The sequence below is a fragment of the Nilaparvata lugens genome, chromosome X (genome assembly GCF_014356525.2).
Source record: "Nilaparvata lugens isolate BPH chromosome X, ASM1435652v1, whole genome shotgun sequence".
NCBI lineage: Eukaryota > Metazoa > Arthropoda > Insecta > Hemiptera > Delphacidae > Nilaparvata > Nilaparvata lugens.
The window spans coordinates 90247204-90259530 of record NC_052518.1 but is presented as its reverse complement, the minus strand read 5'-3'; the positions used below and the strand labels follow the sequence as shown (position 1 = coordinate 90259530).

General features: G+C 33.2%; 1 protein-coding gene across 1 annotated transcript in view; it reads right to left on the bottom strand.

Moving 5' to 3' along the window:
* LOC111062074 (structural maintenance of chromosomes protein 6) overlaps window positions 1-10466 on the bottom strand; it is a 32817-nt gene extending 22351 nt beyond the window's left edge. The window contains exons 1-6 of the mRNA XM_039442646.1: window positions 10002-10466; window positions 8027-8213; window positions 7009-7164; window positions 5955-6199; window positions 3681-3803; window positions 2773-2897 (exon numbers count right to left, since the gene is read on the bottom strand). Coding sequence (XP_039298580.1) covers window positions 2773-2897; window positions 3681-3803; window positions 5955-6199; window positions 7009-7164; window positions 8027-8207 — 830 coding nt within the window. The 5' untranslated portion in view covers window positions 8208-8213; window positions 10002-10466. The remainder of the gene's footprint in view (window positions 1-2772; window positions 2898-3680; window positions 3804-5954; window positions 6200-7008; window positions 7165-8026; window positions 8214-10001) is intronic.
* Between the last annotated feature and the right edge of the window lie 1861 nt (window positions 10467-12327).

Below are 12327 nucleotides of genomic sequence, written 5' to 3'. Positions count from 1 at the left end.
ATTGAGGATTCTGTCTCGACATTTTTTCCTTCAAGTTTTATTGTAAGAATAAAGTTTAGTCTGAGGCAAGTAGATTAAATTATGTATTGGAATAATCACGTTCCCCTGTGTGGTTTCTATTAAATACACGCTCCCCTGTGATTAAATAACTTGACAGTATATGAACAATATCTTATCTTATCAATAGCTTATCACCCAATATAATATATAATAATAAACTGCTTATTGCCAAAAAGCAATGTATACAAAAGAATTGGTAATTTAGTCTAAACATTGATATTACTCACTCACCCAGCTGTCTGTTATCCTATGTTATTACTTTCAACCCATATAACAAAAAACTAATAACCCATAACCCTAAACCCATATAACCTAACACTGATTACTTCATTGTGTTCAAATAGCTTGATATATAAACAACAGCAAATCCTAATATTTGTCAATCACTACCTACTATCCTAACTTAGTACATCAGTCCTTTCTACCAATTCCTATACTGTTTTCTTATTGTTGATTCACACTAAACGGATCCTATCACAATCTACTTACTTCCTTGATTTCACATTTTTACAGTACTTAATATCCCTTATCTCATTTCCCTCATCATGCTACAAGTTCATCCTAACTTTGCTTGCAATTACTGATTTCAACAAATCCAATTTCCATTCCAAAAAACTCTCCAAATACATCAGTCATATTGAATTCCTCTCAACCTGGAAACTTCTTCAAATACCTCAAAATGATTTATCAATAAAACTCCCACTGTCTGGTATTCCTCCCCAATTCCACCCACCTTTGTCCAAATTCCAGCATCAGATTTCACTGCAGTTTCTTGATATTGTACATGAACAATACACTATCTACCAGCTCTCATCTCAGTCAACTTCTGTCTTTCATCAAACTGATTAAACTTCACAATGATCCTTCCAATATTTGTGATGAAATCTTCAAAAAATCAGATTGTGCCCTTGAGAAATACCGAAACTCTCATTTTAAAAAACTTTCTTCCCTGTACAAATGCCACTTGCAAAGTAACCTACCTCTCCAAATTCATCATCCAAACATAACCCCCTCGCCGTCAGTGACAAACTCAGACTTGACTCACTCTTGAACCTCACCTACCACCACCTAGCCACATTCCCCGCTCCCTACCCAAACAACAATCTAAGTCATCTTCAATCCATCAACAAGACATTGAAAATCCCACAGTCCTCAACTTATCCTCAAGAAACATTTCACCTACAGATAAATCAGTCTTCAACAAGGGTCTCTTTTGCCCCAACTCCCAAGCTCAATGCCATAGACCTTTTCCTTGATACTGGTTACTTCACCAGATATCTCCGATGACAAGTACACTTTAGTGGAAACAACACTTCTGACCCTTCTTGCCCTACCGTACCCGACTTCTTCTGACCAAATCATCAAAAAGCTCGCCCCCAAGTCCAATCGTGAACCCAAGTCTCTCCCAGCCAGCCACCCTGCTGAAATCTTCAATTTACTCCTCAAAAAGTCAGCTCTAATCAGTTTATTGAATCCCTCACTCCAACCCCCAACCTCACACCCTAAGAGTTCAAATCTATCAAATACCTTCGCTCTGTCCCCGTATTTTCATCACCAAAGCTGACAAAACCTCAACTGTAGTCTTACTGAACACCACAGATTACATCAATGAAGCCAACCGGCAACTCACCAACGCTTAACAGTATCAAATCCTTCCTTCTGACCCTACTCCACCAATCCAAAATAAAGTCTTCAAATTTCTAAAGCAATATGGTCCATCTGAAGGCCTCTCGGACTCAGACACTCAGTCAGACATCAACATCCTTTCTCCAGACTCACCCAACACACCACACTTCAATCTTCTTCAAAAAATGCATAAAGAAGGCTAACCTGATCGTCCCATTGTTTCTAGCATAAGAGCCCAACTGAACGAATTTCTTCCCTTGTCGATTTTCACCTTCAACCCATAATTGCCTCCCTACCCTCTCACCTCATAGACTCCTTCCACTTCATAGATATCCTAAAAAACACAACCCTTTCAACTGACCATCAACTCCTCCTTGTTACTATTGATGTGGCTTCCCTCTACACATCCATCCCTCAGTCTGAAGGCTTGAAAGGCCTTGAACATTTCATATAAGGGGGGGATGAATAAATTTATAAACTAACGTTATGAATAAATTTCAATTTCATTTCCTATCCTCACGATCCACCCTCCACCCCTTCAATCACCTTCCTAGTAAACCTTGCCAAACTGGTTCTTACAAACAATGCCTTATAAATATTATCTTCGAACTCAATGTACAGCCATGGGCACCAGGATGGCACCATCCTATGCAAACCTGTTCATGAGCCTCCTTGAACAGAATTTCCTTTCCAAACAAACCCCCTATCCCCCCCCCTTATATGGCTCCGTTGATGAACAACGTAACCACAAAAAAAAGCCTGCTTTCTCAAGTTAATATGAAATGATAGTTGTATTTATTATAACAAAATGCATTGTAATTATACTCAAGTTATAAGAACAGTACAATTATAATCAAAGTTATGTTTTCTCAATAAAAGTAAGGTCCTTGACATGATACCCTCTCCCACTTCCTCAATCAACACAACTCCAATTACTCTGTCTTCTTCACCTGGAATATATCTGAATCCTTCATCAACTTCCTAAACATCAAGGACCTTGACTTTGAAGCATTGGTCAATGTCCTTGTATATATGACACAAAATATCAAGAAATTCATGAAAGACTAATAAAGTAGCTCAAATTACCTCAATTTTAGAGTCAATGCTTCTTCGCTGCTATTTTTGATCTTCTCCAACATTTCATCTCTCTCCGCATCAAGATCAGCTTGCATTTGATGTTTCGTTGCAATAGTTTCTTCCAAAGATGATATCTGGGAAGTCACAAAATTTTCGACTTACACATCTTATCAATAATAAAGTCACTGAGATGAATAACTTCAACCAATGCTTACACTAAATAGCAAATAAATTATAATTATTGATGTTACAATCGATACTCATAATAACAATATTCTGCAAGGTGAATAAACTCTACTTACTTGAATAATATCATAAAAATGATAGTTGTATTTATTATAACAAAATGCATTGTAATTATACTCAAGTTATAAGAACAGTACAATTATAATCAAAGTTATGTTTAACTTATCAAGTTGAACTTACTGATAAATGAGAACAAAACTAATGTAAATTTGACATGAATAAAATACTACATCCACTAGCATTTTAGATAATAAATGAATATGAATTTGCAATTGGGGCAACTACATTTTGTATGTTTTTTTTTGTATGGACATACATTTTTGTATGTCCCATACAAAAAGTCGCAATCATTTTAGCACAAACAAATAAAATATAAAATAATTTTATAGAATATAACTTATTTTTGGACAATTTCTATTCAAATTTGGGAAAGGAACAGTTTTGGGCTTCAAGCCTATTGTTTCTTTCCCAATCATTTATAGTTAAGAATGATATTGTATCTATCAATGTATGAATGAATAAATAGATATAAAATAGTTACATTCTCATTGTTGAAAAATTACAGAATGATTCATAGCAGGAAAGAACACATTTTTTGAAAATTTTGAATAAATTCATCAATTAAATTACTCAAACTTCGATTAATAAAATTAAGTGTTGCAATTACTTACTTTCGCCCAAATGATCTCATTCTCAACTTCTTTTATCCTTGTATCCTTCAGAAACACGTATCTCTCCGCAATTTTTTGTTTTTTTTCTGCTTCCTCAACTTCTCCTTTCAGCTCCTCAATTTGCTAAAAATCATTAATAGAATATTAGAGAATACATTTAGCGTATTATGTATGACAGTTGGATTATGCTTTTATGAACAAATAAACAACATAAAAATGGAGACACAAAAACCTAATATCAAAAAAATTTGCTCGAAGCGTTTCTCTGTGATGACACAACAATTTATGTCGACTGTGTTTCATGTATGTTTATCATTCATATTCTACTGTTATTGGCCAGCCTTAGAAATCAGAGTGTGTGATGCGCTCATACATGTCTCGGGTAGCGCAACTGCACTACTTATAAATTAACGACTTGCTTCAGAGCTCATTTAACATGACATGGGGAAATACCTGAATAGACACGGGAAAATATTTCTCACAAAACATTTGACAACATTCATTAAGCAGGCTGTGATGAATGGTTGAAAATAATTATTCTTCGCTGAAATTGAGGAACAGGTACATTCATATATAGTCGGCTAAACAACTATATTAATTAATTAAGATGGTGTTCTGCGAAGTGCCGGATTCTCCTGTCATTCAAGTGATCGGACTAAGTATGACACCTAATTCAATATTCCTCCCGTGCCGACTACTGATACGACAATCTTTAAAAAACTATCCGTAGATAAATTTGTATATTTGTGTGTAGCTCCCAGTTTCTGTAGACCTACTTCTTATAGAGGAGCTGCTATTTATGTAAGGGACTCTCTCAAGCACTCTTTCTTGGTTGTGAACATTGATTTTCTCTGTGAGTGCAAACAATTTGAAGCAGTGATGATAGTTATCAGCAAATTTGAATTAATAGTTTTTAATCGTACACACGACTCTCAAATTGTCCTCTTTACCGAAAAAAATGTCTGAACTATATGATTTTATCCAAAATAATCCTGAATACTCCAACTTTAGAATATTCATAGCTGATGACTTGAACATTGGCACTAATATTAAGAGATCTACCCACGTCGCTTTATATGTTCAAGTCTTATGACTGTTTTTTGATTAGTCTGAAACTGAAAATGTAGATCTGGCTTTTGGCTCTTTCATGTAGGTGAGAAAGTTGATTGGGGAAATCCATCCTCAAGTAATGTATTTTTGGACATCCGGTCCATTTTTATGACATAGATAATGATGATGTTCATATTTATGATTGATCGGAAATTGAGAAAAATAGAGTGTAGAAGTGAAGAGTAATGGGAGGGCCCTTATAATAATGAAATTAATTCAGTTTCTGTTTAATGGATCAATATTTCAACTTGAAATGCATTATATTTATCAAGCTGTGTACAGGCTACGTCAGTGCATAGCTTTCGAGCAAGTTGAGTTTTATCGATTGAACCCCTGGGAATAAAAAATTACAAGAAGATAGGCCTATTTAATCACATATTTAGATTGAATTGTCGAAAATACAAGTTACAAATGCAAGAAGTAGAGTAAGAGATAAGTTGGTGCTCGCTAACAGCTATAAGTGCCTTCCAGCAACGAGAAGGGACCACTAATACGGGTAATGAAGCGGAATCAGAGGACAATTAAGTATACTGCAGAGTTGAAGGATGAACGTTTTTGAGCCTTTATGGAACAATACCAAGAGGACAGGTAGTGTGGCCCCATCTCGTTTCCAGAACCCACTTTTTCATTAGAAATTTGTTCTATTTAGGAAACTTGATTGATAGAATGCAAATCGAGATAATTTGAGAAATGTAACCAGTAAAAAGTTTCAAAAAGCGTGGTGCACAGCTATGAATTATACGTGAACGAATTACTGAAAGTTGAAGTATAATATTCTATAATTTATAAGTGAAGGTCTAGTCCAATCAGCGAAGCAATATCAACTCTGCTTTACAGGACAAGTCTTTCTATTCTCTAACCATCGCTCATCTTAGAGCATTCCTAAACTATTTAATCATTCTCAATTATGAACTAAGAGAATCTGCTATCATAGCTAAAATTGTCAGCTATACTCAAACTATGCAAAACGAATTGCCTGTGCACAATGAATGATGTTGATTATAAATATTATGAACAGCTTTCGATGAATAGCGTTTAAATGCTTGATACCAATATATTTGATGTATTCAACATTATTCTAATAGATTATGATATTGATCACTACTGACAAAGACGATGGAAAAATATCAGTATATTACTAACGTTTGTGTAATTCATACTCACCTCTCTTTTCCTAGCTAAATGTAATTGTGCTTTCCGATGAATTTCCTTGCTCTCAGCGAAAGATTCGTTGATTGTTTTTGAGAGGGTTGCATTACTATATAAATCATACAACGATTTCGGATCGAATTTCTGGAGGAACGTTCTTGCCACGTCTTGGCTGAGGATACACAGTGGGTTATTAGGTTGAATGTTGAAATGCAACATCAACGAGTTCAACAGCTTGGCATTACAAGGATGATTCTTTCCTGATAAAAAAAATCAAAATTATATAGATTAAAATTATATCCCAAATATTAAAATCATAAAGCGTAATTTTACTTGATTTGCAAGTTCCGCTTTCTCGATGCAATTTGTATATTCAAAAATGAGAATAGCCACAAAAAATATAAAACGCGAAACGGTCGGTCGGGTTACACAAAATGCACCAAGCATTGCAATATTAAATAATAGTTCACCCAAGACTCAAATTTACATACAATAGGTATGTAAAGGTATAAGTATAAATGTAAGTAAAATAATTGATTGATGAATGGGTTCTTCTCCAAAAATTTACAAAGAGAAAATACATCTTATATTAAATTCATCACTCGCACACACTTGTCTATGCTAGTAATACCATAATTATTTCTTATGTCAGAGAAATAACTGTTTCATTTATTTAGTTCATCAGACGCAATCAAGAATATATTTCAACGATCATTTATGACTATCCATTTATTGTATGAATGATGTATCTTACAAGAAAACGCGATAGCTGCAATTTCATGATCTTACAGCATTGAAAACTTTCTCATTTATTTTTATTTACTATAAAGCAGAAGCAAAATTGGAAGAACAAGTTGGAAAATTGTCACCATTACCGCACAGTGACCGTCAAAAAGTAAACCAACTGAACCGTAAAGATACGATGTGGTTATATTTGTCACCATGGATTTGTATGTCTTCTTTCTTTCTCCAACGTGCTACGATGTATTTGTGTCCTGACATTTATTCTAATTCTGACGAAACATCTTCATACGGCAAGACATAAACTGAAACTTCAAAAATTATATACCTTTGCTGTCTCTCAGGGAGTAGTTTGAACCGGAATCTGTTATTCTTCTAACAACTGTAATTTCTGGACCATATTCTTCATATTCGAAGCCATTGTCAGGATTGTTGGAGAGCGTGATCTCCGTGACTGCAGACTGCCTGCCTTTTTTTATGAAATCTGCGGCAAAATTTATTCTATCAATATGGTGAATTCAAATTAAATTGCTTACAAAACAAGTAAACATTAACTATAACAAAGTGGTACAAGTAATCATAGTGAGTTCAAATAGAGAAACTATTAACTATAACAAGGTGAGATTGTGAAGTTAATCATGATGCCTGTCGGTAAAAAATAACTGACGACGACATTCATATATGTCAGTAGTTGGGCCTATTCCGGTCGTTAGAAAAATAAGATGACATCTATACAGTGTTTCCGAACTCCGAGCTTATATTCTAAGGCATTGTTACTAGGTAAGAAACATAACTAAATATCATTTTCAAATCATTGTCCTTAGTTACTCACATAGCTGTCAATTGTTTCTTCCCTTACTATTTTTTCTGAATATGAATGGACATACACGAATGAAACTTAGCACAAACATTTATGACAAACTAGCACTACAAGAAAAATTATGACAATTTTTCAAATTTATAAAATCAAAAGTGGCAGCCGTATAAATGGTTATTTCTTAAATAACCAAAAACCCGCTGATTTTCCAAAATTCAACGAACGTGATAGATGAATGCTGGAATTTGTTGCAGTGCATGCCTAGGCACTGTCTGTTCAAGTCTGCCTAAATAATGCAAAGATCTCCATCTGCTTTGCATGTTATTCGTAAACGTCTAGACATTCAGAGGTCACCAATTTCTGAAGCTGTCATGTCTCACTTAATATTTGTTCAATCTTAGAAAATGAGGTCTCAATCGATTTTTAATTAAATCTACTAAAAAAAATATTCTTGTCCTAATTATTTTGTAACGTCAACGGTTTGAGAATATCAGGGAAATATTTACTACAATATTGATGTTCAACTCACCTTTTACAGATTGGCCACGATTGGTTACAGTCGCCCTCTGGCCAAACCCCAACATTAGGGCGGCAACGATGGCGCTTTTGCCACTACCATTCTGTCCTGTTATAAAATTGACTCTTGGATTCAGGACGATTTCAAAATGATCGTGGCACATAAAATTTTTAACTACGATCTTATTCAACATGTTTATCTGCAAAATAGAAATTATACATTTAATCAATTTGGATTTGTTTCATTAATCAAACGATCCAAATTTATAATTGAAAATTTCAACACAATTTTAAATTTTCAATATGAATGATTGTGTGAATTGTCATGAACTGAATAAATGGACGGTTCAAGTTACAAAATTAAGAAATAAAAGATGTTTTGGGTATAGTGACTGCTATTTTTTTTAAATATTTTACAAAGTGGCGCAGAGAAATGCTATTATAATGAAAAAAAAAATATTAGAAAACGAGTCGATTTCTATTGAAGTGTCACGTACTTATCATGCCGTTCATCTATAATATTATAAAGAAATGAATTGGACTATACATGTACGGGATAGGAAATACACAAATGATGCATCATAACGTCTGAACAACTGAAATGATTAACTTGAAATTCTGCATTAAGATTCTTAACTTTGCGAGGATGGTTATAGGTCTATTCTCATTATGTTAATTGAATAATTGTAATTTTAATAAAACAAATTTATTCAATTTGTGAAACAAAGATCACTTAAGATGAAGGCCCAAACAAATTGTTTTTTCTATTGTAAATTATTATAGTTCACATTGAATGTGATCAAACCCCTAAGGATGTGATTTGCATGCAGCTGCTTACACTGAACGTAACCAGTAACCAAAAAGTGCACACGTTCAGTGTGAGTTTTCGTATTGCTCTTTACAGATTTTGTTTCTCATCGCATGCTTGATGATGCTGCTACGTACACCAAATATGGTAACCGTCCCCTTGGATGCGTATGTGTGTGAGTGCACACATGACCAAAGGTACATATATACGAATCCAAGGAGACACTTTCGTTATCTAGTTTACGTATTATCGACATTAAAAATACCGTATCAAATCTAACACTATAATAATATGATAACTGTACACTGTTCATTTCAATATCAAAAATTTATACTTAATCTAGAAACCATAACCTTCCTTTGACATTTAAAACATTACTAAACAGAACATTATAGGTTATGAACAGTATGTGCGATTTGATATTTTGATGTAGGAAAATTATTTTCAATAATTTCAATATTGATAATATGTACTGCAGATACGGAACTGTAGCCTACTCACATGGCTTAGAGTTGGATACAACTCCCAACAATAGAAACCAAGGGGTGTCTTGTTATCAGCTTGGTAGGCTAACATAGCGGGCAGTAAAGAATAACCAAGTTTAGGCTCTAGTCTACGTTTGTTTTGAAACAAACAAGGCTGCAGTATTCTTATTTCGAAAGCACTGCACGTTCATATGAATCAAATTAATCACATCAGTTATTGTCTAATGTAATAATATCATTAAATACAGAAGACTCTTTAAAATTACTAGTTACCCCAGATTTTGACCTAACAGCTCTAAACTTACCTAGGCTTACACAATACATCCCTGGGGCCATAGATTAGGATCCATTAGCTCATTTACTAACTCCAAAGGTACTCAAACTTTAATTGAACTGTAGGCTAGGTATTGTATTTAGAGTTATGTTTGATGACTGTTGACTGTTTTAAACGTTTGTCTTTTAAATTTGTCATTTTAAAATCTGTTAATCGATACCTGTACCTGCTGTGCTGTACCTGCAATTGGATGTGATTTTTTACAATGTGTTTCTTTCGAATGAATACTTGTTTCCATTGGTTACTGACAAAAGTATCATTGGCTACACAACTATCATAATAAATTTATCTTGGAAATATTTAGTTCTTAACAATACTACTAGAATAAAAACGTAACAATGGGAAAAATCCATCAACTTACCAACAACTTACAACTTCCAACAGAACAGACACATGAAAAAAGTAATCTATGATGATAAAGACATGTCTTTACATATGTCTTTACATGTTTGCAATTTCTATTGAAATAGAAAAGACAATTGCAAAAATATTAATGAGAAGGTTTTCAAGAAATAAAAATGTCCCTAAATTAATAGTTTGTCACAATTCAATATCCAAAGTGGCTGGAGCTGGATTCCCGCTGTTTTCAGAAAAGATGGCCGACCTTAGTAATAGTAAAAGCCGCTCTCTGTCTCAGACAGCACCAAAGACCTTAAAGAGATGCATCTTTAAGGTCTTTGGACAGCACGGTGCAAGTAACGGTTCTTCCCCGTTCCATTTAGTCGGTACATTGAATGTAACGCTCTTTCACATAGTGAGGTCCACGTTATAATGGCAGGGAAGAAAGATAGGAGAAAACGTTGCCAAGTCTCTCCATTTTGCCACTGAGTGTACACAGCTGTTACTCAATTCATCCCATTAAATTTTATCTAATAATAATTATCATTTCCTTGTTAAAATAATCAATTTAATGTCAAATTAATCAAGAAAAAATATTTTTTCATAATTTGATTAAAAAATTTGCTTTCATAACTGAGATCAGATTTTTATTTCTATACAAACCTGAAATAGCGGCTAATTTGAAAAGCTGTGATACAAAAATCTGAATTTCAAAAAAACAGAAATTAAGTTATTTGGTGGGTATTCTATTCCAATTTCTTTTGAAAATAATAGAAAAATAGAAATCCTATTTTAAAATAAGTAATTTCAATGGATTAATTCTGAAATAACTTTTCAATATTATTTATACTGGTATGACTGGGTCTACCCATACGTGTAGGCTAACTGAAGCATGGATGAAGTCTAGGATGGTTAGTTATCAACTTTTAAAATGTCATTTCAGGTATTTTAATTTTTTTGTTTCTCATACGGTAATGTTTAGAAATTATTTAATTGTTTCAAAAATACATTTTATATCAATTATATGACTTGTGTATTCAAGTATTTTGATAGAATGAAGAAAAAAATGGCTTTTTGTGTTTTTGTGTAGTTGAGAAGTTGATATTGTGGTAATTATTCATATTGAATGAAAAAGACTAAGAAATTGTCAAAAGTTTTTTGACAATTTCTTAGTCTTTTTCATTCAAAAAAAATGGCGGCTGAGAATTGTTTGTTCCTTTTTGTACAGTCACTGTCAAAAGTAAAAATAAAATATTCTGGCAAATAGACAACATTGCAAAGCAAGAGAGAGATAGTGCTATCTGTTTTGTTGTATGATAGAAAAGGACATCAACAGTATTGTTAATCGTAGACTGCCATTATAATGTGGACCTCACTATAGAAATAATTCCTTCTACTTTGGCTCAACTCACGCGACTCAGGTCGAGAAGAGACTCGACTCTTCGTTAGGTATACACTTAGAACAGTTATAGAATAGACACGGCCCATTGTATATAAATCATTGATATAGAGAATAAGATTAAGAATAGCGAAGTCCGCTATGATGCCACTGCGCTAGTGTAGCTACCAGAAATTTCGGGCAAGAAGTCGGGTATTTGTATTCGCTGTGTAGAAAAAGAGCCTTTTTCAAATGATAATATTTTTTTATTGAAGCAACAAAAAATATTCAAAGTATGGTAGTTTCATGCAGTGCTTATGGATGTACGAATCTGCATGTGCCAGATGAAAATATTTCTTTTTATACATAAGTATTTTTATATTTTCATCGGTCATGTTTCATGAAGGCTAAGCCTAGTGCCAAATGATCGTTTCAAGGAATATTGTGCTTAGGTTGATTCATTATCATTATTTGCCAAGTAATAAAATATAAGTCTCGGTAATATTATAATGAATATTTTATTTCCATAGATCCAATATAGGTATCCATATTCCATTCCATTAATTTGTCTTATATTGTAATATTTTGTGAACTATGAAAATATTGTATGCTAAATTTGTATTATAAAAAATATTATTTGCTAAAATTGTCTATAAATCCTTCATCATTGCTATTGTTTTATTTTTCCCGTTCTTATAATATGTAGTTATTTATTATCTTATATTAAATATAGGAGTATAGAGTATAGTTAGGTACCTATACTTAAGTTAAAAAACGAATGAGAAACAGTTTCACGAAATATTGTGATAATGGTTAATTTATTATTATTTGCCATCTAATAAAATATATGGTAATATTAGCAATCTATAATTTTTGTTTTATTTTTCCCGTTCTTATAATATGTAGTTATTTATTATCTTATAAATATAGGAGTATAAGAGTATAGTTAGGTACCTATACTTAAGTTGCA